The 25,774-nt window shown below is 44.1% G+C and overlaps 1 protein-coding gene across 2 annotated transcripts in view; it reads left to right on the top strand.

Annotated features, from left to right (window-relative positions):
• Window positions 1-25,774, top strand: part of LMCD1 (LIM and cysteine rich domains 1) — a 64,907-nt gene that overhangs the window by 16,695 nt on the left and 22,438 nt on the right. Inside the window, exons 2-3 of one of the 2 annotated variants that reach the window (XM_017874161.1) lie at window positions 15,046-15,134; window positions 19,513-19,768. In XM_017874161.1, the coding sequence (XP_017729650.1) occupies window positions 15,046-15,134; window positions 19,513-19,768 (345 nt within the window). The remainder of the gene's footprint in view (window positions 1-15,045; window positions 15,135-19,512; window positions 19,769-25,774) is intronic. The other variant, XM_017874162.1, reaches the window with a different exon arrangement.

Genomic DNA, 25,774 nt, shown 5'->3' with positions numbered 1-25,774 from the left:
CAGTCTCATCTGTCTATCCATGAAGAGATTCCAGGAACTGAAAACACTCCTGGAGATAAAGATGAGAGCTGGAGAGAATAGTTGAAACTACAAGTAGATTCTAAGAAGAGAGGAGAAGAGCCAGTGGGAGAACCTTGGGGAGAGAAGGAAGTTTTTGAGGAAGGCAGAGAAGAGGGTAGTCAGAGGGGCTGGCGTAACCACAGGAGGCTAGGATCCTGAAAACCAGAGGAAAACAGGGTGGCTCTCTTTCCTTCCAGCTCCCCTTTTGGGCATCAAACTCAGATGCAGGATATCTAACATATATCAGATTTGATGTGCCAAGAAACATAGATGATGGCATAGATGAAGCATAGATTAAGGCATGGATGAAGCATAGATGAAGGTGTTTTACATAAATGTTTATTGAGGAGCTACTATGTGTAAGGCATTATTCTAGACACTGGTAATAGAGCAATGAACTAGACATAAAGGGACCCTGCCCTCATAGAGCTTACAGTCTAGCAGGAAACAGTGACATTGAAGAGTTATATACATAATTAAATAATTATCATCATGGTGGATACTACAAAATAAAAGGTACAGGGTTTTCTAAGACCATATGATAGGAGTGTCTGAGGGATAAATAGAAGTTTGTTAGGTGAAGGGAGAGAGAAATGGTCTAAACAGAAGGAACTGTATGTGGGCAGGCTCAGAGGTATGCAGGAATTTGGCATCTTTCCTGGGACATATGGTTAAATGAATAATTCTAAATTTACTCAAGAGATAATTTTCTGGAAAGTAACTTGGCTTCTGTAGTTCTGTTTTACATTTGAATTGTGGCAAATGAGTCTGAAAAACAAGACCTTGAAAGTGAATTATTTGCAACTAATTTCTGTTCCATAAAACTGAGCTTAGAAAAATGTGGCCTAAATACTCTTTAAGTTCCTTTTAGTCCTAAAGATCTATGACTTTCTTACATGCAGAATCCAACTATATATAGTGTGTACAGTTAGATCATTATGTGGGGGAAAATCAAGGAAAGGATAAAACATCTGAACCAAAAGTGTATTGTTAGTTTTAAAACATATGATAGCCAAAAAAAAAAAAAAAAAAGAAAAGAAAAGAAAAGGAGTCTTTTACAAGAAGGATGCTTGGTTTAAAACCCGGAAAACATCTTGCTGAAGGCACTACACTAAAACACATGTGGTATTTTACCATCAAGGCACCAATGTTGGTTGAAGGAAATCCTTTTCCATCTGTGCACACATGTGTGTGTGTGCTGTATGTGACAGTGTGTGTGTGTGTGTGTGTATGTATCAATACTTCCATTGTCATGAAAGTTAACCCAGGAATTCCTGTGAGATTCCTGGCAGGAAGCATTTGCATAAGCAAAGCCTTAAGACTTTTAATAACAGTGCTGTACGTTTATACAACACATTTCCTTTTAAGATACTAAGATTCAGACAGGCAAGATTAAAAATCCACCAACTTGGTGTGTTATGTCTCCCCTATTTCCAAAATTAACTCCAATAAAAGTGTGTTATCCTTGGAAAGATCAGTAGTGCTGCAAATTTGGATTTCAGACACATGCATGCACAAACACATACACACACTCACACACCAAATGACATTCCTACAGGATGACATTCTTAGACATCAGGCTGCTAAAATCAGGGGCATCTTATAAAACTAGGGAGGTATAATAAATCGCTATTGCTGACCTCAAGCTTACAGATGTATCCTTGAGAAGGAGTCTGTTAAGGGCGGAAACCTAAGAACCACAAAACCAATTAGATTTTAATTTCCAAGTGTAACCTGAAGACACTAGGCCTGGGGACACCAACAGCTTGTTCAAATTTAGGAAAGGTGGGGTGGGAGGGGAGTAAGGGGTCCCCATGGGGACCTTCTTTTCTTCTATCTTGATTTCCCTCAAGTTACTTGGTAAATCACTAAATAAGATTCCCAGGGGAGTTGGATAACTTCTGGCTCATAGTGATGCTGGTGACTTTACTACATTTTCCCAAAGGCTGGCAGGGCATACCTAGGGAAAGAAAAAGACAACTCCAAGAGAAAAAACGATTGTGTTGGAACCTCTGGAAGCATTTAGTTTGGCAAGAAATACCAGGTCAACTTTTGCCCTATAGGAATCCCTTTCATAGGCAATTAAAACAATGCCCACCCTTTGGGACTCTGAGTGATCTCAAAAGATTCATAAGAAGTCCACAAATGGAAGGAGATCAGAGGACCATCCTCTCACTGACTGAATTAAGCAGGTAGCCCCTCAAATAACAGGTTGACTTTTCTAGAAACATGGACAATTCTGAAATAAACAGCAGAGAATGGTTTTGCCTCTTAGCTGGTTTTCTCAGTCTGCCTTTGTACAATTCACTATTCACATTAGCCTGGGCAGTATCAGTAGCTAGTTCAAAGGGAGCTTGTGTCAAAGGAAAATATTAGTTCAGCCTTAAAAATCCTATCACTTCAGTCCAGTGGGGTCCCTTATACATAAGATTTGTTGGCCTGCTTTGGATACAACGGCATGTAAACATCAGCAAGAAGCAAGAAGCTGGCCGCCAAAAAGGCTGGTTTCCTTTCCCCCTCGGTCATCATCGTGTTCGCCCTGCCAACAGAATGTTCAACAAGGAGTCCGTGTCCTGGGCCAGGACTGCCAGATTCATAGATGTTCCATGCGCCATCACACAGATCCAGTTACCCAGCAATGAATCTTTGAATTTAGAATTTGGAACTTTTTGCCTTGTTCCATACTCCTCTTTTTCAAAGTGACCCCAACTCCATCCCCTTTGACAGATAAAAGAGAGATCCTGTGACTGTTTCCATGCTTCCCCTTCTCAAAGGCTATCACCCATGCCAACTGGGAGAAGGAGCCCAGCCTGCAAATGATTGTATAGAATTGCTTACAGCTCTTCTGTCCAAACGTCCCTCACATCAGGCTGTTCCAAGAGTTGCAAACCCTTGAAAAATGTGCTGATTTGAGTCTTATCACCTCTTCGTCTATTTTTGATGGAAGTGCTAAAATACAAAAGAGTAAAATTATCCAAAAGGCAGACAGAAGAAAAAGAAAAAGGGGCAGATAGTCTCCTATCTTGGCTAGCAGAGCACTCACAGTGTCTGCTCCCTTATGCCAAGTGATACTGTGATGATAGGTAGACAATGCTAGTAGATTCGGTTGGTAGACCAGATGACCGAGGGAATTGTGATTGCAGTAATGGATTCCTAATTAGAAGGAGAGTTGTTTTTGTTTTGTTTTGCTTTGTTTTTGTTTTTCAAGATGCAGATGGTGGGGTCAGCTTCTCGGGTGGAGTACAGTTTTAGAACCACCACCATCACCCAACCCCTCAAAGGGAAGCACAGGCTTCTATATGCTTACTTCTTTCATGGCCCAGGGTCTGAGTATTTTGGCTTTCCTGGAGCCATTCTCAAATCAGTGAAACTTGGCTAGCAGAGATGGGGTGGGGGGAGGCAAGAGCAAGGTCTTAAACAGAGAAAGCTTTCATTTTGTATTTCCCTTTCCACATATGGATTTGCTTTTCTACTCTGTTTTTATAGCCAGATTAACCCCTTTTGTTCACAGATGATGTGAGCCTTGGTGGTCTCCAATTATCCCCTCCCCTGGAGGGGAAGGCAGAGCTACACAAGTGATTACAAGCTCAGCAGTGTTCCATGAAAGGGCATCCATGGTGGCTTGGAGACTGCAGCGGGGAGGAGAGTGGGTATCTAGTCTAGGAAAGTCAGAGTCTGCTCTGTGGAGGTGATAGGAGGAAGTGGCCAACCTTTTCCAGAACTGCCCCAGGGTTCTGTTCCTCAAGGAGCCTGAACACAGTGATTGGAACAGAGACTTCAGGGACAGTTGCTGTGGGAGTCACAGGAGCAACAGTTCCCTTTCAACAGTTCCCCAAAGGGTCTGGGACTACCATGCTTCGCTCCAGCCTCTCACATGCTCCAGCTTGGCACGTTGGGCTTCTGTGAATTTATTCCTCATTTGCGACCACCCTGATTTTAACTTAATCTCACCCATTAGACATGACATGTTGAGAGAGAGGGACATTAAGGAGAACATGGTATATTTTGCCCCAAACCCTAATTTTCCCTAGAGTTGAACCTGGAAAAACTAATCCTGAGAGAGGGGGATAAAAAAAGGAATGATCGAACAATTTAATTGATTTTAAAATTAAAATTAAAGAGAATATATAATTTGACATAGAGAGTGAAAACTATTCTTTCATTCAGCATTTGCTTAAAACTTTATTTGGGACACCAGAAACTCCTGACATCATGAGATAAATCCATCTGACTCTTCCAACTACAACCAGTCCATGGGATAAATTGAACACACACAAACCATGTAATAGGAAATATCACGGAATCTTTACCCTGAAGTGCTGCTGATTCAGGCACTTCTGCCATCAACTCATTATCCACCAACTGTGTTCTCATTCTGTTGCTTTAAATAGTATTGATTTTTAAAAACAAACCAAAACAAAAGTTTCCATCCATAGAATTCTAAGTACTAGATCAGTAGGGCTCATCTCAATTTGTTTAGTCTGTGCATTTTTATCTTCATTACACAATTCAGGAAAAGAGTCTCTAAATTAAAGGGATTTCTTCATATTTGTGCTTGTCCAGACAGAGGAATAGGAATGCCCAAGGAAAAACCCTGGAGTAGAAATGGTAGATCTGAACACACACACACACAAACACTCACACACATACACACGCGCACACATGCACAAGCACTCACAGCTCCCTAAAGAGCATCTGTGATATGACCCCTAATACAGATGAGGTCTTTGTTGCTGTCTATGTGAAACTCACTATGGTTTTAGGATGCACTTTATCCAAGTCGTTTTTTGGTTGATTTCTGCCATAAAAGTGGGCTGCAAGTCTCACTCTTTCATATCATACTTGGGAAGACAGGATTCTCTTGGCCACAGCCTAAAGCCCTAGCGTGGGGCTTCCCAAAGCTTGGGGAGATGAGTGAGCAAGAAGCCAAAGGATAAACACAGAGCAGCAGTTCTGCTTTAAGATTGGAGGGAGTAAGATGGGGAACATTTGTTTTACATTACAACAGAAAAAATATAGATTATGGAATAGGATGCAAAAAGTCACCCTGATGTTTAAGAGCAAATAGACTGGAAAGAGTCATTGTTCCCCTTCCCTCAGCATCCCTGGCTTTCCAAACCCCTGGCCTTCTCCTCTGGTGACACACAGGACCTGTCTCAGGAAGAGGTCAGGCAGAGAATTTACTTTCAGGAAGGGCAACAAATGTAGACTTTAAGTTATGGACAGGCAGTGATCATATTGGTAAGTATGTTGATTCCATTACTCTGTTAAGATTGTGTAACCGTGTTTCGGCAAGTCCTTGCTTCAATTCTTGGGAGCTTCAAACAATGGAAGAAGTCCAGACCCTTGTCAAGACCCCAGTATTCCTTTTTTTTTAACTTTTAATTTTTGTGGTTACATAGTAGCTATAGACCCCAGGATTCTTAAGTGGGAAAGTGAAAAAAGCCTTCCCTGCCAGGCCACTCCCCAGAAAATCGTATTTCTTAAGGAAAAAAAAAAAGACTTCCCATGCAGCTTGCAACCATTTGAGTGTTGCACATTCCCAGGTTGGGCCCCTTCGTCTAGTGGGATTCCTCAGTCCAAGCTTCCACCTGGAGTTGGGGAGGGTTTGGGGACCACCCCTCACCTCAGGCGGGGCAGAGAGTCTCAGTATCCATGAGCGCCCCAGAGAGGAGTCAGCCAGCCAGTGAAATTTAGAGGAAGAGGAAGGGCTGTGGTTTCCCTTCGGTCTGGTTAAGAGAATGAGTGCATTTGGCACCAGAACCTGTGGGGCAGGCTTGTGCCAGGGCTGATGCTGAAATGACAACAAAAGCCAGACTTGCTATAAAAAACTCTCCTTGTAAGGAATGGTGGTCCACAAGCTGAGTATGAAAAGGGAATTTTTTTCAGCTTTATTGAGGTATAACTGACAAATAAAAATTGTATGTCTTTAAGAGGTACAACTTGATGGATTTGTGTTGTTGTTGTTGTTGTTGAGACAAGGCCTCGCTCTGTCATCCAGATTGGATGCAGTGGCACAATCACAGGCCACTACAACCTCAACCTCCTGGGCTCAAGCAATCCTCCCACCTCAGCCTCCTGAGTAGCTGGGACCACAGAAGTGAACCACCACACTCAGCTTAATTGTTTAATTTTTTGTAGAGATGAGGTGTCACTATGTTGCCCAGACTGGTCTCAAACTCCTGGGCTCAAGCAATCCCCCCTCCTTGGCCTGCCAAAGTGCTAAGATTATAGGTGTGAGCCACTGAGCCTAGCCCAAATGGATATTCATATACATTGTGAACTAATCAAACTAATTTTTTTACATGGTGAGAATACTTAAAATCTACTCTGTTAGCACATTTCAAGTCTAGAATACAGTATTGTTAACTATAGTCATGATGCTTTACATTAGATCTCCTGAAGTTACTCAATCTGCCTAACTGAAACTTTGTACCCTTTGACCAACATCCCCCCATTTCTCTCAGTCCTCAGCCCCTGGCAACCAAAATTCTCTTCTGTGTTTCTATGAGTTTGACTATTTTAGATTCCACTTCTAAATGAGATCATTATTTGTCTTTCTGTGCCTGACTTATTTCACATAGTATAATGTCCTCGAGTTCATCCCTGTTGTCACGAATGGCATTATTCTTGTTCCTTTTTGAGGCTGAATATTACTCCATTGTGTGTGTGTTTGTGTGTGTGGGGGGGATGGGGTGAGTGCCACATTTTCTTTTTCCATTTATTTGTTGACAGACACTTAGGTGGTTTCCATATCTTGGCTATTGTGAATAGCGCTGCAGTGAACTTGGGAATGCAGATATCTCTTTGAGATACTGATTTCATTTCCTTTGGATATATATCCAGATGTGGGATTTCTGGATTGTATGGAAGTTCTACTTTTAATTTTTTGAGGAACTTCATACTGTTTTCCATAATGGCTGTACCAATTTACATTCCTCCCAACAGTGCGCAAAGGTCCAGGAAGGGAGATTATTAAACTAATGAACTGAGAGCCTAAAAGTCCAAGTTGGAACAGTTGAAGTTACAATGGTGAGATCAAATGATTCCCAAACTTGTCTGAACATGGGCATCCCCTGGGAACTTCCAGAAATGATGCCTGTAATCAACCCCCAGAGATTGTGGCAAAATTGGCCTGGAGTGCAGCCCAAGTTTTGGAAGCATTAAAAGATCCCCAGGAGAGTTGAATGTTGCAGACAAGTTAGGGAACCACTGTTGTAGCCCCTCGATACTCAAAGTGTGGTCCCTGGGACAGCAGAAATGGCTTCTGCTGGGAGGTGGGTAGAACTATATGTCAGGCTTGCCCCAGACTTGCTGAACCAGAGTGTACATTTGAGCTAGATCCCAGGTGATTTTATGCTAATTAGAGTGTTTACTTAATTTGAGGAGCACTGCCCTCCTCACATACCCAGACCAGGCAAAATCCCCTGCTAAAGGACAATCTCATGGCACACTGTTCCTCCTTCCTAGCACTGATTGCATTTGTAATTTTACATTTGTGTGAGCTGAGAAAAACCTGTGAGGGCCCCAAAATATCTGGAAGAGGCTTTTTGACATGGAACTGTAGTGCATTGGTTAAATTAAAATGTGATCTGGAATTCAGATACCTGTGTCCAAATCTAAGCTCTAGCACTTTAAATTGACCCCTTTGAGCCACACTTAACTAGAGAGACTGGATTTTCCCAGGCTTTTCTGTGTTTTGTACTAAAAATTTCTACATCCTAGGCACCAAACAGTCTAGTGCAAACCAGGACAGTTACCCTTCAGTTAACTCATATGCAACCTAGAAGCACTAACAATATATCAGTGGTCTCAAACTTTAATTGTTTATCAAAATCACCTGGAGGACTTGAACAGCACTGTCTGGGCCCCACCTGCAGAATGTTTGATTTCATAGGTCTGGGGTGAGGTCTGGGAATTTGCAGTGCTCACAGGTTCGCTGCTGCTGTGCTGCTGCTTGGGGACCACACCTTGAGAACCACTGCAACATACCTGCCTTATAGAGTTGTAAGATTTGCACAAGGTCGGGCTTAGCACAGTGCCTGGAAAACCACATATTCTAGTCCTTTTACAGCTACTATTATTCCTTTTGATTATGGAAAAGATGGGACTAAAGATGGACCCTAAGGAGTGGGCAGGTTTGAAACTCTCTGAGGTTTAGATGAGCATGAGCAAAATCCCAGAGTTTGTGTGGATTTAGTTCTGCAAGAGGCTCAGGTGGTTGGAAAGAAAATCTGGGTGGAAAACAGTAAATAATATGGAAATAGAGACAAATTTGGATAGGTGAGGTGGGTCACATTGTGGAAGCCCCACGACATCTAACATCCAGCAGCCTTTATTCATTTAAAAGTGATTCAGCATAACTTCAAAATGAGACAGTCTCTAGTATCCTTAATATAGACGGATTTATGAAGAGTTGGGAATAAACCCAGAAATGACTTGCTTCTTGATTAGCATGGATTTTGCTTCTATTTTTTAAGTGGGAACAGTTTCTAGGTAGTAGTTTTCAACGTGTAGTCCCCTAAGCTACCGTCCATCCAGGCATCTGCACAACTTGGGTCCCAATGTGAGCTCCAGCTCCTAGATCTGGTCCTCAGCGTATGCAGTCTCTGGCCTTTCAGGCTTCTAGGGAGGCAGCAGACAAATTAAGTGAAGTCAATATCCTGTCCTTTTCTCCCACAAACTTTGCCTAAGGTTCTGATTCACTTTCTCCTCTGGCCATTGACTCCCCACCTGCACTTGAAGTCTATTTGTTGCCTTGGACGTCTACATTTTAGTTTATTGAACAGAACAGGAGCAAGTGGTAGAAAGCCTGGGACCAAGGTGAATGTGTCTAACCCTTGTCCTGCTACTCCCAGCCCAAACCTTTCCAGCACCCCTCACCCCTGCAGACACACTGTCCCTCCTTTTTGAACCCAACTGGTCCAATGCCCAGAGTCAGAACTAGACTCCTAGGAGTGCTGTCTGGGGTCTGGAGACTCCCGGGATGGTAAGAAGTCATGGGTTCTGGGTTGCAATACTATGTGTGTGAATTACATTCTTAGAAGCAAATTCTGTCAGTTCTAGGAGCTTTTCTCATAAGCAAAATGTAAAATACCTACTTCCTAAGATCATTGTGAAAACCAGCTGAGATAAGGGATGTGAATATACTTTGTAAACTGTAAAGTGCTGCGTCCTTGGTGGAAAGTGCGATAGCAGATTGGATAAGAGCACAATTCTGATGTAAGGCCTGCCTGGTTTCACATCCTGGCTCCACCACTTGCTAGCTATTGAATCTTGAAGAAGAGCTTAACCTCTCTGGGCCTCAATTTCCTTATCTGAAAATGAGGCTAATGAAATTATCTCCTAAGGTTGTCAAGAAGCTTAAATGAAATATCATAAAATGTTTGGCATGTGCCTGGCACATAGGAAGTACACAATAAATGTTAACTATGATCATGATCACTGGGAAAGATAAAACACTTTTGATTAAAGGCCAGTATAGGGAAAGGTAGACTTAGGATACCCCACCACCACTGCCTTCAAAGGAGCTCCAGTGGAGACCATCTGGATGGGCAAGTTGCTTCTCCACTCTCAGACTCAAGGTCATTCATCATCTGTTGACTGGGAATAATGATGATAATAATTATACTTCAATGGGAAGTATAATTATTATATAAGAGAAGTATTAAATTATTAAATAAGAGAATTACTAAGTAAAATCACTTTGTAAACTCTAAAGCTGTTATTATTGAGGTTGTTCATGGTGGTAGAGTAGTTTCAGGGTCATATTTTAAAATACAATTCCAGTCCCTTCCAAGACCTTCCCATAATTGTATTCCACCCAACCCATCTCACACTACTTTCTCTCCTGGAACCCCTAGGGGAGGGTTTGTTTTAAATAACAAGTCATGTTGACCAATAATCTTTAATAACATTTATGCTTATAGAACTTAACCGGTAAAAGACAAGTCTGCTTTGAATAGAATTTTGTGTCAATTTGGAACGTACCACCTCAGAAAGCAAACCTGTGGGTAATCATTAGAGCATGTGATAGTACAACTTTCAAAAAGGTAGAATCACGACTTTTGTGTAAATACGAAGTGAAATTTAACAAAGATTGTGTTCTAACGAACCTGTACGATGTTTAGGCCAGTTTAAAAAGCTCTCGAGGAGTTAGGTATTTATAGGTAATTTAATGTTAGGACAAGATTGATGGGTTAGTTACAAAACTGGTTAATGTCTTCCAGAACAGTAAACTATAACATTTGGGGTTATCTTTTTTGAAAGGACGGAAATTGTTTGTATCTCTATTGGACCAAGATCTGCAAGTTAACATGTTACTTCACCAAGTCTCGGAGCTGAGCAAAGTAAATTTCTCTAGATAATCCTATGCAGATGAGGAGAGCCAGTGTCATGTTGCCTCCATATGGCATTGAAAGGATGTGCCACTCACCTTTCTGCCTTACGTCTGAGTTTTAAATACTTTTCTGGGGGGCCGGGGGGACAGGATGGAGTGCAGTGCGTGGTCATAGCTCACTGCAGCCTTAAACTGCTGAGCTCAAACTATCCTCCAGCCTCAGCCTCTCAAGTAAGCTGGAACTACAGGTGCATACTACCACACCTAGTTTGTTTTGTTTTGTTTTCTTGTAGGGATGGGGGGTCTCACTATGTTGCACAGGCTGGTCTCGAGCTCCTGGCCTCAAGCAATCCCCCTGCCTCAGCCTCCCAGAGTGCTGGGATTACAGGAATGAGCCACCACATCTAATTATTTTTTAACAATGGTAAATGCTTATTTCAATTTACTGCCTTTTAATGTTACATGCTGCTTACAACAGCCCTATTGAGACAAAGAAAGGGCAGGGATAATTCATTTTTCAGAGGAGGAAACTAAGTTACTCCATGAGGAAGAAGCTGAGCTGGAAGGAGAACCCCCGTTTTCTAATTCCAAATCCCATGCTCATCCCTAAATTCCCGATTGCATTTTCTCTTTTACGTTCCTCTTCCTCTCAACCCTACATTGTTCTTGGTGACATTTGTTTCCCTCTAAGACTTCCCTTGGGATTCACCTGAAGGCAAATACTTGAGAGTTGCCCCTGCTCCTTGCATCCCGAGGGGTCTCCTGGTCTGATCTAAGTCCTTTTAAGTCCCTGCCACCATTCAGTTTCATGATAATATCAGATGAACCACATCCTACTAACCCGAGCCAAATAAAATCGTCAAAACATTTCTTCCTCTTCTCGGGAGATTAGATGCTGCATTCCAAGAAACCTTTTTTTAAGTGTTGGTTTCTTTTAAACTCTTCTATTCTCAGCTACTGTGAGACACTGTGCCGTCTTTCAAGAGACAGAGCCCGCATCAGAAAAACCTACTGTTTATAAACCAGAGTATCTCACTTGGAACTGTGGCTGACTGATGTTTTCCCCTCCTCAGTAAACAAGATCGTTCTGTGTTGAAGATAGTGGGGTCTGTCTGGCTTCTGGATGAATGGCATGCAGTAGACAAATGACTATTTATTACATTAAACAGTCAGCCAGGAAACTAGCTGCAAGTGTGGCCTGATGACCTGAATCAATTTCTTCCTTGCAAGGCCATTTATTTTTCTCTCCCACATACTTCTGTTGCCATGGAAACCGTCCCACTAGCCAATGGAGACCAGGGCCAACTCTTCTACTTCCTGAACCTCCATTTAGTTTAGCATTCTTGCCCAACTAGGCCAGACTGCCTGCGTCTTCACTTACCTGACTGCATGGGGCTTTCTTTGTGCTTGCTGAGATTTTAACGTCGATTCTCTTCAGGTGATGGGTAGCAGAGCACCGCAAGGGCAAAGGGCTAGGGATGGCCTCGCTTAATGAATTAATCATTAAGTATGGGACATGTGTGAGCTTATTTTGTTTTTACGTTTTGTAGGAAAACCTAGTCAGAGAGACAACTCCTTTTACATGTCAAAAAAGTAGGGAATAAGAAAGTACAGTGGATGTGTATTTAGAAAAAATAGTTCCTCTGAAGTCCCCTAGGATTTTGAAGCTAGAAAAAAAAATGCGTTGAGAACAGCTAATTCAGGGTCTCTCAAACTTTTTTTCACAAGATGTAATTAATGACAACAACAACAAAGAACACTCAGTGCCTAATAAGTGTATGCCAAGCCCTTTTCAGGCAGCATCCCATTTAACCTCTTTTTAATCCTGCGAGGCAGGTTGCATTCTTGTTATCCCCATGACGCAGGTCAGGAGCCTGGAATTCAACAAACCTACTTGCCCAAGTACAGCAGAGGAAAGGGGAGAAACTGGGACTAAAACCCAGGACTAAAGCCTGGGTCTCCAAACCCAAAACATCTGCTTGCTCTCTACCTCACTTCTTGCTTCTAGCGTAGGCTGGCCTGTTAAAGGCTCGGGAGCATCTACACATCCAGTGCCTGCCATTTGTATTTGATCAGGTAATTCGCTCTCCCACTCCCAACCAGGAACCGCTTTGTAACATCTCACCAAGTGAGGATCCTGCAGAACAAAATGTGGGCAACCCCAGTGCAGGCAAGTTCCTTGTTTTTCAGAGGAGATGCTTTAGGCTGGGCAAGAAAATTACTCGTCTCCTGTCACACAGCTAATAAATGCCAGAGTTGGCACCCAAAGGCCAGACCCCCGCATCACCAGCCAGTGCTCTGCTCTGCCCTGCTATGCTACCTGCATCACTATTTCTAAATCAAACTCTGAGTTTGCAGGCAGATTGCAGCTCCACTCTCCAAGCCAAGCATCAAAACTAATCCCCTTGTAGAATGAGGGTTAAATCAGCCTCTCATTAGAAGAACAATAAAGCTGAAGTGTGCAGGGTGCTTTGCCACTTGGAAATGCTTCCACCTACCTCTCCAGTTTCCAGCCCTCTGAGTGTATCTGAAATGGTCCAACAATGAAGCCTTATTCACAAGTTGTATATCTCCCAAAATAAACTTTGAATGCCTCCAAATTTAAGTGTGTAAAGATCACTGCATTTCAACTAGGAGAACTGAAGGTGTCAAGAAGGAGAGGTGGAAATGACCAAGGTTATATGCCAGTGGCTTTAGGGAGCAAAGTCCTGCCTGTGAATGAAAGCTCCCCAGCTTAGGAGAATGAGTTAGCAGTGGGTGTTGTCTTAATTTTCACTTTTCACATGACTCTAGCATTGAATAGGCCTAAATATAAACATGCTTCCCTCCACACTCCACATATGTGCAATATGGCTGTCACTCCCTGAAGCTGTAAATATGTATTGAACAAAATGACAGAGTGTGTGGGGACATGGTGTAAACAGCAGTGACCAAATAGAAGGCAGGGAGGGAGGCATTATTGTAGGAAGATTTGGTACAGAAGAGAAGTATTGTGAAGGACAGTTGTCTCTTTCCATATGTCTGAATTCTACCACTGGCAATGAGGATGGCTTCACAAGTTTCACTGCTTGTTTTTTTTTTTCCCCTCTTAAATGCCAAGAGAATAGACTAGTAGCATCCAAAGGACATGCTCAGATTGTACACCCTACTCATCATGGCTTTCATACCTTTTTTACCTTGCACATTTTCTTCCTTCTGCTAGGCGTCTCCTTCCCCTTTTCTGTCTGTCCATCTTGCACAGCCCAAATCCAAAATCACCTCCTCTAAGAAGAAGTAATCTGCTCTAATAAACTCATATTTCCCATATGAGTTTATTAACACCTGCCTTTGTGCTTCTAAAATCTGTGGCAAAATAAGAACAGTTACCATTTCTAGTGCCTAATGTGGTCCTGTATGTTACATATATTATCTCTGTACCCATTTGGCAGGTAAGGAAACTGAGGCTCAGTATGTCCAAGGCCATGCAGACAATAAGTTGAAAAGCTCAATTTGGAATCCAAGTCTCTCAAACTCCAAAATCCGTGCCTTTTTTACTACACAGCAGGCAGCTTCCTTTACCTCAGACTTGCCCCTTACAGGAGCAGGAGATGAATGTGTTTTTCTCTCCATATCCACCTAGCTAACCGTGAGTTCCACTAGGGCACACCTGAGTCTTATATTGTATTCCTGTGTCTGGTACATAGTAGATGCTAAATAAATGGTATGTTTGTTGGATAAGAAGCTTATCCCTTTACATTACTAGTTGATTGAGCCCTGCTTCTGGTGAAATCATAATAAAGTACATCCCTGTACCAAGTCGTCCCCACCCCAACCCCAATGGAGAGTTGGGTAAGTTTCTCAGCCAGCAGATCCATATTACTAACCCACTTCTTCTCCAATGTTAATGTAATGAAGATCTCCTGGGAATTTTGTTAAAGTACAGATTCTGATTCAAACGGGCTGGAGTGGGGTCTGATGGTCTGTATTTCTGGCAAGCTCCCAGGTGATGCTTCTGGTTCGAAGATGCCATTTGGGTCTAAACACCTCAGCAGCAGCAGCCAATGCACTTTTGGTACCTTTGGTTGGTAACAAGTAATAAAACCTGTCTCATGCATTGTTCTCCTTCCAAAGGACATTTTAAGTACTCGTGATTTTTCAATGTTTTAGCAAAATATTTAAGTTATGCTTGGAGCTATAAACATTTGGCAGCATGCACGTTTGTTTGTGTCTGTAGCTTTGGTTTAATCACATTCTATCAATAAATCACAAATAAATGAGGGAGAGGAGACCCTCATTGGAGATTCCATTCCAGTGACAAGTGAGAATGGGTGAGGGTGGGGGATGGAACAGATAGATGGTCACTCACAGCAGGGCGTTTCCAACCAGTCTTGCTGTTTTGAAACAGCACTGGAGGCTGGGAAAGAACCCCCATTGCATTCTTACTGGGAAGAGCCCCACCCTTCCACACTTGCCTACCCTCTGGCCCCATTCCATGTTCCCGTTTGGTCTTCTCAGTTCCTGGTAAACAGTTTGTGATGGCTTATTGATCTCAAGCCCTTTGAACCCCACACAGTCCCTTTGCCAGCATGCCAAGTCTTTTAGAGGTCAAGCATCTCCGGTCCAAGATGTTTGGAAGGAAAACACCCTCTTTTCTGTTCCTTTTCCAGATGTCCCTGGGCCAGCTGCAGTCAGCAAGAGGTGTGGCATGTTTGGGATGCAAGGGGACATGTTCGGGCTTCGAGCCACATTCATGGAGGTAACAGATTTTGTCAGGAGGGTCCCTATCTGCCTTTGTTACTTGGCTGTCCTCTCAGGGAACCCTGGTTGCTTTCTTCGCTGAGACTGCTTTGGTTGTATGTGTTGTCAGGGAAGGATGGCTGCAGAGGGAAGGCTCTCCTGCTTGGTCCAATTCAGAAACATGAAAAAAGTCCTTGGGGGAGGGTGGCGGGGGGAGTAAAGATGTGAAGAAGGAGTTTAGCACTTCCTAAACCATTTCAAGGTAGAGTCCACCAAGCCCAGCCCAGCAAGAACTGCTCTGGGAAGACCCAGGCAGAGGTTAGCTGGTCCCTTGTGCATTTGGGGTATGCCTTGAGGTTTGGTGGATGAGATTGATCTCCCCCCACTGCACCGACATCGCTGTTGATGGGTTTTGGTCTAGAGTGACCCCTGGGACAGAAAGAGAGGTCATTCTGTCCACAGTACTTAAAAACCAGGACCTGGTATTCATATCCGCACAGGAGGACCATAAGATCCAGCTGGAGTTGGATTTGCAGAAGTTTTCTTTCTTTTTTTCCACTGATGATTCTGAGGACAAGAGTGAGGCTGCCACACTGCACAGTCCCTGGGCAGCACTCATGTCAGCATGTATGTGGACAGCACCTCTAGAGTTGTGCAGGGAATAGACTGTGAGACTGTCCCTGCAGCCCTGGGAGAGGAAAGTTAAGTTCTGTGGAGCACATAGCAAAGAAAGAGTTTTTATCATCACTGCTGTAGTGTTGCCCTGGGCCCTCAGTGGGGGAACAAAGTTTGGAAGGTGTTTTCGCAGCAGGTGACTTCCATTATGAGATGGGAATTATAAAAATAACTACTTACTCATGAACCGAATGGAATCTTTTTTATTTAAATGTTGAAATAAACCAAAGCAGTAGGTATTAGGTATCTCCCTTTTGTTGATCAGGACACTGAAGGCAGGCAATGGGGTGACAACTACCAAACGGCAGGATTTGAACTCAGATCTGCGTGTATCCCAATCCCATGCACCTAACCGTTCTGCAGTATACTGGGCTATGAGTTTTCAGAGCAGAACTCTGTTCCCTGACTCCATTCCCTGACAGTTCCCAACCTCAGAGGAGCTCGCATCATCTTCTGGTTGCTAGGGACCTTCAAGGTCATCTAACTCAGGCTTCTATCCCCTGCAAAAAATCCATCTATAATTTAAACACTCCTAGGAGGAGTTCTCCACATTTCTGTTTTGGCCATTTGAGCTCTTTCTGGCCTGGAAAAGTCAACTTCCTTATCATTTCAACCCCACTGGTCCTGAATCTTCCCTTAGAATCTCAGAACAGCATTGATTCCTCCTCAGCAATTTGAAGACAGCTAGGATGTCTCCTTTTAGACTTCTTGAGCCAGGAGAAAATGTTATCTAAATACACCCACTGAGTCAATTAAATCAGTTTTCCTTTCTCTCAAGGATCACAATCCTGTGCTGCCTGCTGTCAAACATCTGAAAATGGTCGTTTAGTAGATTTTTTCTGGTTTTCCAGTTGTTTAGGAAGAGAGGACAATTCTGGACCCTGTTTCTCATGGCTACAAGCAGAAGTCTCTTAGTATTGTTTTAATCCCTCCATTTCCTTGTCGTCGTACAAATGATTTGAACATCAAGTGAAGAAATACAGATTGAAGCTTGTAGGTCCTGCATATCAAGTGTCCTTGGTTTGAAGAATCCAAATAGGGACTTGGTTTGAAGAATCCAAATAGGGACTTAAATTAGACTCAAATTGAAGCAGTAACATCACAGAAGCTTAGGAGGGAAATCCTGTTAAACTTTTTAAAACTCTCAATTGTTTGAAAGACCTTTAAATGACCAAAGTGCCACCCAACCTGGTTTAATAGGAAAGTCCATCAACTAATCATCACAGGACAGAATTCAGTCTCAGGTTACCAATGACAGATTGCAGAAATGACCGTTTTAATACCGTTGAGGATATTTTGGGGTGTGCCTGTGTCCTCTACAATCTGGGCACCTGGAAAGAGTGGGATGGAGTGAGAGGGGTGTATCCCTCATGTATAAAGTCCCAGAAATGTGTCTGGCCACATGAAGAGTGTGAATAAAAGGGGGAAATTGTGTCGACACAGTTTCAAAGAGCATCTCAGATCTGTTAACTTTTTTTTTGTTTTGAAATGTTTTGCATTCCCAGCCTCTCTAATTAGCATCCTGAAATTCCACATTAACCGAAAAAGCTATGGGCAGCCTCCTCATCTAGTTCTATTTATGGAAAATATTGGGGAGGTCAGCAGGTCAGATGGGACACTGAAGAGTCAGGTTCCTCCGTGTCCCTCCATGCCAGGATTTCCTTCACTTTCTGCCTCTTCCTCCTCCTTCCACTTCCAGCCCTGCTAGTCTCACTCCCCACCTGTCAACCCCTGATACTGCCTAGTGCCTGACTTCTTAAAGAAGCAGGTTCCTCGTGCCTGGCTCTGAAAAGGGATAAGCAAGAGAATATTACTGATTGTGAATAAAATGCAAAACAAAACCACCCATTTTTATTTTTACTTATTTAATTTTTTTTGAGAAGGAAAACCTCATTTATTCCCTGCAGCACCCTTAGGGTCATTTTCTCTTTTTTGCTACTGGAATGCATCCTTGAGATTGTCAATTTTAACATTTCTCAAATTGCAGCCCACTGAATGTGAACTTGTACTGCAAGCTTCTCCAGTAGCATTCAAAATGTCATGCCGCACATCACCATATCAAAGTCAAGGAGTAGCTTTGCACTAAAGAGAGGTGTTTAACCTCCCTTAGCCCACTGTTTTCCAAACTCATGACCACTAAGCACCAAGCCTTTTTCTATGTACCACATAATAATCTCCCAAAGAACTGGCCTAGGCCAGTAGAACTACCCCCAGATTATAGGCAACTCTCTTCTGCCCCGAACGTATTGTACTTTAGTTTCCATCTGATTGTCTCTCCCTCCCCCATCCCAACTGTAAGCTCCTTAAAGGTCACAACAAGCCCTTCTTTTCATATTCAGTGAGGGGTTCCCAGTCTCTTAGCACAATTGACATTTTGGGCCTCATAACTCTTTGTTGTTGGAGCTGTTCTGTGGAATGTAGAATGTTTAGCAGCATCCCTGGCCTCTACCCACCGGACACCAATAGCACTCCCCTACCCCACTGGGACAATCGAAAACGTCTTCAGACATTGCTAATTCTGTCCTGAGGGACAGAATTGACCTTAGTTGAGCACCATTAATGCAGTCCATCAAGGTATGTCCCCACTAGCCACACAATCAACATTTGTGATATTCGATCAGACGTATTTACTTCCTGAGTATAGGAGGGAAAAGGAGGGTTCCCTCGGCTTTGCCAATCATTCAGCTGCAGTGACCTCCCTTGCTGGGCCTCCCTCATCCCTGCAGTTGGCCTTGACATTGCTCACTTTACTTAACAAGCTCTCAAGTTGCATGCAGAAGAGCATCTGAGACCCAGCACAGCCTGCCCATGGTGACAGGCTGGAAAGGGAGGGGAGCAATTTTCCCCTCACGCCGTGGAACTCTGGATTTCTAAACCTTAACAGCATGACACCAAGTAGCCACACATTTTTTTTTTATTGTCAAAAAGAAGCATGAGGCTTTTTAGTAAACCTGAACCCTCTCCAGCATGTGTTTCCTTCTCCTTACAAAGCCTTCCCAACAAACATCCATCTCCGCAGCCAGAGGGGTTTTCTCAGCTCTCTCCCTGCTGGGTTCTGTTCATAAATTTCTTGAAGAAAATGTTTGCTGCATTCTAACGTCAGTATTTATGCAAAAGAGTTTAAAAGTTGCTGAAGCTCTGAGGCTATGATCTTGGGAAACAATTTTAATAATTCTTTAGAGCCGGAGTTAGCAAACTTTTTTTGTAAAGGGCCAGAAAGTAAGTACATATTTTAGGCTTTGTGAGCCAGGTGCTCTCGGTTGTAACTACTAACTCTGCTGTTGTTGCCCCAGATCAACCACAGACAATATGTAAATGAATAGGAATGGCTATGTTCCAATAAAACTTTATTTGCAAGAGCAGATTGTGGGCCAGGTTTAGGCTATGGGCCACACAGACTCCATCCCAGCTTTAGAGCATCTCTGATGAACAAATCAGCCTTTGCCGTGGCAACCAGCAGGAGGGAAAACATGCCACTCTTTTTACCAGCAAAAATTGTATCCTACATTCCTCACTGATAGATTAATACAAACACTGTCATTTCCCAAATGCAAATCCCAATTCCAAAGGCCTTTTAGTCTCAGGTTACCATTTGTCTGCTGCTAACCTTTCCAACTTAAAGTTTTAGCTTGCTTTTAAAAGTGTAGATGCTGCTAGCAAAAAAAAATCTGCCTCTTTTTTCTGGAAGTTAATCTCACTCATCTCTATCCACCCACCCCCAGAAAAATATGCAAGTCTTGCAAATGCAGCCAAGAGGACCACTGCCTAACCTCTGACCTAGAAGATGATCGGAAAATTGGCCGCTTGCTGATGGACTCCAAGTATTCCACCCTCACTGCTCGGGTGAAAGGCGGGGACGGCATCCGGATTTATAAGAGGAACCGGATGATCATGACCAACCCTATTGCCACTGGGAAAGATCCCACTTTTGACACCATCACCTACGAGTGGGCTCCCCCTGGAGTCACCCAGAAACTGGTAAGAGAGCTTCCCCAACTAAGCAGTTGTTTTCCTATCCTTATAAATACTAGCTATGTCAAGTGTTTCTGAACTTCAAACATGGGGTGGCAAGAGATCAAGGTCACAAAAATGACAGGAGTGGCTGTGGCAAGAGATCAAGGTCACAAAAATGACAGGAGTGGCTGTGGTTTTAGCCCTGCCCTTATATTATGTGATGTTGAAATGAAAACTATCCGGGCCTCAGTTTTCCTTATCCATGAAATGGGTAGAGGTATTCATATGGACCCTAAGAGGCCTTGCAGCTCTAGTACAGGGGCAATCATTGTTCCATTTGGGCTCCATACTTCTGAACAGGAGATAGTTTATCACTCAAAATTCTGAGTGCTTGTCTCCATCTGCAAGATATTCATTTTCCCTCAAAGGAGCCTGGGATATGCCCTTTGCAAACCTGTAGGAGAGCTGAGAAACAGTTCTCTCTTCTGCCTAAACGCTGAAACCTATTGGTCTTAGAAGGGAGAACCAACTGGTTTTATACAACCTTGAACAAAAGCAACCAGAGAAATCTCAGGTAAATGATCAGAGAAACCCTGAGGAGGGCAGAAAGGACACAGGTCCAGAGAGAGCAAGTGACTCACACAAGGTTACACCCTAGCTGCTCACTGAAATCCCCAGGACCTGCAGAAGGTCTCCATACCCAAGTCTTATCCCAGACCACTGAGTCAGAAGCTCCAAACTACAGAATCCAAATCATCAGATGTGACCATTTTAAATGACTCCCCATGCAGCCACCTTCAAGATCCAATGCACTGGATCAGGGCTCCTATAATCTCAACATGTGTAGATATCACCTGGGGAGCTCATCAAAATGCATCCAGCAGGTTTAGGGCCATCCTGAGATATGACACGCCTGTCACACTCCCAGGTGATGTTGATGCTACTGCTCCCCAGAACCCCACACGTGGAGTAACAAGAGGCTGGATGATTTCTATAAGTTAATACAATTTGTAGAAGGTTCAACAATTTTAAAAATGCAAGCATGGCATTTAACTGAATATTTGCTGGAAGAAAAGGAGTGACTTTGGAGCCCTTCATAGCCCTACCCTTCAGACTCTTCCATGGCTCCCATCACTGTGCTGTCACTCCCAACATCTCAACACCTTATGACACTCCAGCTTCCTGCTTCCAGTGCTAGAACACACCAAGCTCCTGCCCTCCTTGGGGCTTTCGCACTTCCTGATCCTTTTTTGAAAGGTTCTTTCCTTGCTCTTCCTAAATAGTCCTTCCCCAGATATTCAGTTTACAATAGATGTTACCTGCCATCCTATCACATTTTTTCTTTCTTTTGGTTTCTTTAACAACTTTTATTGCAAGCAGGTTATCTTTTTTCTGTGCCTAGATACGAAGGCAGACACCCTGTCTGTCCTGTAAACTGTAACATCCCTGCACCCAGCACAGTGCAGGGTGCAGGATAGGTGTGACAAGTGTTAGTGCAATGTTACCTTTTAGGCCAGAGATGCTCCAAGTGTGGGCTGTGGACTGGAGCTGTTCCACACAGTCTTTGTGACCTAGACCCAATGTGAGAATATATGTTGGGAAAATGTTACAGCAGTTTGACATGCAACTATGTGATGGGATGAGAACTCATACCATTGAACAGAATTCCATGTGGTAAGACTCACACTGAAATCTAATGGGGCATGTGCTACATTCTAATCACATGAGAGAGACTACAAATCACTCTGCAATAAGTGAAAAACAAACAAACCTTGATCCTTCACCATATGGAGTTTGAGAGGCACAGTTCTAAGCTGTTGCCTTAAGGAGGGAAAATCCCTTCCAGATAAAGTGAAGAGCGGCTAAGATTTTTTTCTTGATCTGTACTTTTTGAAAAGGAAAAGCACATTTTAAAAGAACACTTCAGCATCCATGAACTCAATCACCCTGTAAGGCAGAGTTGTTTTACATGTAAGGAAACACAGAATGGTTAATTGGCCTTCAAAAGTTTTTAGTGCTAGACAGGGGCTGGTCCCGGGCCACAGAGCGTGGCCACAGAACAACAGCAGAGCCAGGACATGCCCGGTAGGTCAGAGCTCAGGTCTCCCTCCAGCTCCAGGTCTGGGTAAGCTATCAAGCAGGTCTCCAGGATGTCAGTGGAAACTAAAGCAAGCAGCTCATGAAGGAACCATCTATGGGCGTCAGGGACTGGCTGGTGAAAACCCCAAACACGTTGACCCCAGACTAATCAGGGGAAGGCATCGTCAGGCAGTGATTAATGCTGGCTCATAAAACCACATAGCTATAAAGAACCCCTCTGTCTGCTCTGCATCTGGGCGTCCAGGGCAAGTCACATTTCTGAGATTGGACAACTCTCCCTTGCCACTGAGCTTCCTAACTTTTTTTAAATTACTGAATGATCAAGACTGATTATATTTTGGGAATGGGACTGAATTTTGCTATGTCTCATCCTTTGCAACCAGAAAGAAAGCCTGAGCAATTCTTAAGCCTTCAAATGCTGATAACAATAAGCCTATTGTTATCAATTGTGGATATTTGTTAAGTATTTACTGTCTACCAGCCACTATACTAGGAACTATCTATGCACAATCTCATCTAATTTTCCAGCACTGTTAGAAGTATACGATCATTACCCTCATCTACAAAGAAGTAAACTGAGGCTCCGAGAGACGATGCAGCGATGCAGCTAGCCAAATGTCCCACAGCCGATTTAAGTGACAGACCCAGGTCTTGAACTCAGGCCACCCTGACTCCAAAGTTTGGGCTCTTCCCTACCAATCCAGGCCAGGCCAGGCGAACTGGCAGGTGGGAGGGGAGGCAGGAAGGAGCAGATACTCTGGGTTAGCATTTTCGGGGAAGGCGATCATGAACAGGAAGCAGCTTGAGTGTGGCTTTGAAAGCTAGCCAGGATTTGGGGGAAGGAAAGAGGGAGAAGACAAAGGAAACCAGCATCCACTGAACATTTGTGTATATATCTCATGAACATCTCACCACTCCCTATTTACTGAGAATGTTACAGGCCCATTTTACAGAGGAGCAAACAGAGGCCCGTGAGGAGCCAATGCAGGGGTGGCACTTACTCATACCTCGCCCTCTGCTTCCACACCCATGGCAGGCATTGCTTATCAGTCATAGTACTGTTCCCATTGACTCCTTATCGGCCCTCAGGATCCTTCTTCACACAGCACTCTAGGTCACCACTATGGGCTGGGGTTGACTTGTCAGCTGAAGCCCATTTACTGTTCTTGGCTGCCAGCAGAAGAATCAGAAAGAAAAGAATCAGAACAGGGTCTCTGGATTCCAGATCCCATGTGTTTCACTGCCTAATCCAGGGTATAGGAGTTCCTTCCCTTCCACTTTGCTTTGCATTTTTAGTTTCTTTCCTGATACAGTCAGATTCTTGGAACTTCTCCACTCAACATGTCCCAGCCAGGTTGCAGAGCACCAAATAACTCAGAAAGGTCCTCAGGGGGCCAGGTACAGTGGCTCACACCTGTAATCCCAGCACTTTGGGAGGCCGAGGTGGGTGGATCACCTGAGGTCAGGGGTTTGAGACCAGCCTGACCAACATGGTGAAACCCTGCCTCTACTAAAAATACAAAATTAGCTGGGTGTTGTAGCGGGCACCTGTAATCCCAGCTACTCGGGAAGCTGAGGCTAGATAATTGCTTGAACCCAGGAGGCGGAGGTTGCAGTGAGCCGAGATTGTGCCACTGCACTCCAGCCTGGGCAACAAGAGCAAAACTTCATCTCAGAAAAAAAGAAAAATAAAGAAAGGTCCTCAGGGAAAACATAAAACCTAAACCAACCTTCCCAACTGGTCTGGGAAAACGCCTCCTGCTAAAGGTTATGGGAACGTGAGGTGTCAGAGGTAGATAACGTGACGTAGTTGGTTATCAGAGAGATACCTGGGAGATTCTGTTTCAGAGTCAGTGCAGTGCCAGGTGGTTGACTCTGGCCCAAACCTCTGTCCCTGTCATTCCCTTCCCAAGTCCATGCCAGTCAATCGTGGTTGCTTGGAGGGCTGTGTTAAGAGGGATTCTGAGGTCTTGATTAGCAGCGTTTGTGAATAGGGAGCAGTGGTGGAAGTCTCAGACCAGCCAGGCAAGGCCAGGCATCTCAAAGTACACACCAGTGGCAGCTGGGTGTGGTAGCATTGACAATGCAAAGACAGAGAGGCTGGAGCCTTTTTTTTTTTTTTTTTTTTTGAGACTGAGTCTTCCTCTGTCACAGTGGCAGGATCTGATCTCACTACAACCTCTGCCTCCTGGGTTCAAGCAATTCTTGTGCCTCAGCTTCCCAAGTAGCTGGGACTATATGCCCAGCTAATTTTTTTTTTAAGTAAAGATGGGGTTTTACCATGTTGGCCAAGCTGGTCTCAAACTCCTGACCTCAAGCGATCTGCCCCCTTCGGCCTCCCAAAGTGTTTGGATTACAGGCATGAGCCACCATGCCCAGCCCCAGCTGGAGCTTTGAGCTGCAAAAGGATCACTGGGTCCTTGGGAAGGGAAACTCCCTTTCTCCAAGGCTCCAGACAGGAAGCACATTACCCCTGCAGCCACAGACACCCAAAGCCAGTGCAGAGCCGTGAAAGGACACCATGAACGCAGGGGTCAGCTAACATCTGGCTGATTCCACACCCAGATGCTGCCCCAGGATCCCTAGCACACCAACGATTGTAAAGTTCAGAAGAAAAGGAGGCAGGTCCTGGAATCCCAGAGAAACAGACACATCCAGGGAATGGGGGATCCTGTTACCACTTGATGCTTACACAGCCTGCTCACTCTGAAGTGATGACTAAAGGAGATGCCTCCAGAGATTGGGGAACATTTTTCCTCTTGGAAAATCATCCATCTTCTGGAGAGGCAGCAGAGAAGGGCTTGAGACCCATGCTGCTGGGTTCAAAGCTGTCTCTATCACATACTAGCTGTGTGACCTTGGGGAGGTTATTTAACTTCTCTGTGCCTCTGTTTTTCAAGAGGTAACATTAGTACCTTCCTGCTAGGATTGTTGTGAGAATTAAATAGGTTCACGTGTGTGAAGCACTTGGCAGAGTGCCTGGAGCATAGCAAGCCCTCCCTGAGTTGGCTACTTCTATCATCCCTTCAACTGCTGAACCTGGGGAAGTCAGCAGTCTTCCCAGGAGGGGCAATTACTCTCCCATGAGCCGAATCAGCCTGGACGGGGCTGCTTCAGCACTTGGTATGAGAAAGATGCTAGTCAGGCCTGATCCCCACGCTAGGAGAGTGAGCCAATCTCTTGTTTCCACTTCTCCAAAATCCTTCTTTAGATTCTGGAAGCAGGGACAGGCCCTGGGCAAGAAATAGGAAGGGGACAGTGTGAGCAAATTTGCGACCCGAGGCTACACACTAACGCATCTCTGCAGGGCCCTGTGCCTGCTCCAGCCTCTTGGCTGTCCGGCTGCCACTTCCCACTGTCTCTGATGGTCACATCCTCTTTCCCCACTCACTGCTCCCAGAGAAGCCCCAACCCTGAGATGCCTTGTGTCAGAGCCACCCAGGAGAAACTTTTAAACTGCTGATAGATAGATAGATAGATAGATAGATAGATAGATAGATAGATAGATAGATAGATAGATAGATAGATAGATAGATTTTGAGACATGTTACCCAGGCTAGACTGCAGTGGTGTGATCGTAGCTCACTATAACCTTAAGCTCCTGGGCTCAAGTGATCCTCCCACCTCAGCCACTGAAGTAGTCAGGTCTACAGGCATGTGCCACCACACCTGGCTGATTTTTTAGTATTTTGTAGAGATGAGGTCTCTCTGTGTTTCCCAGGCTGGCCTCAAGCAATCCTCCTGGGTCAGCCTTGGAAATGCTGGGATTACAGGCGTGTGCCACCGCTCCTAGCTTAAAGTGCTCATTTCTAGGCCTCTTCAGATCTCCTAAATCAGAACCTAAGGATAGACCCAGAAAACTTTTCACAAGGTCTCCCAGTGGTTCTTATGCACCCTAAGGTTTGAGATTCTTCAGACCTACCTGGCTGA

The sequence above is a fragment of the Rhinopithecus bieti genome, unplaced genomic scaffold (genome assembly GCF_001698545.2).
Source record: "Rhinopithecus bieti isolate Rb0 unplaced genomic scaffold, ASM169854v2 scaffold_7049, whole genome shotgun sequence".
NCBI classification, from domain to species: Eukaryota; Metazoa; Chordata; class Mammalia; order Primates; family Cercopithecidae; genus Rhinopithecus; species Rhinopithecus bieti.
The sequence above is the reverse complement of the archived record's forward strand: the minus strand, read 5'-3'. Positions and strand labels throughout refer to the sequence as shown.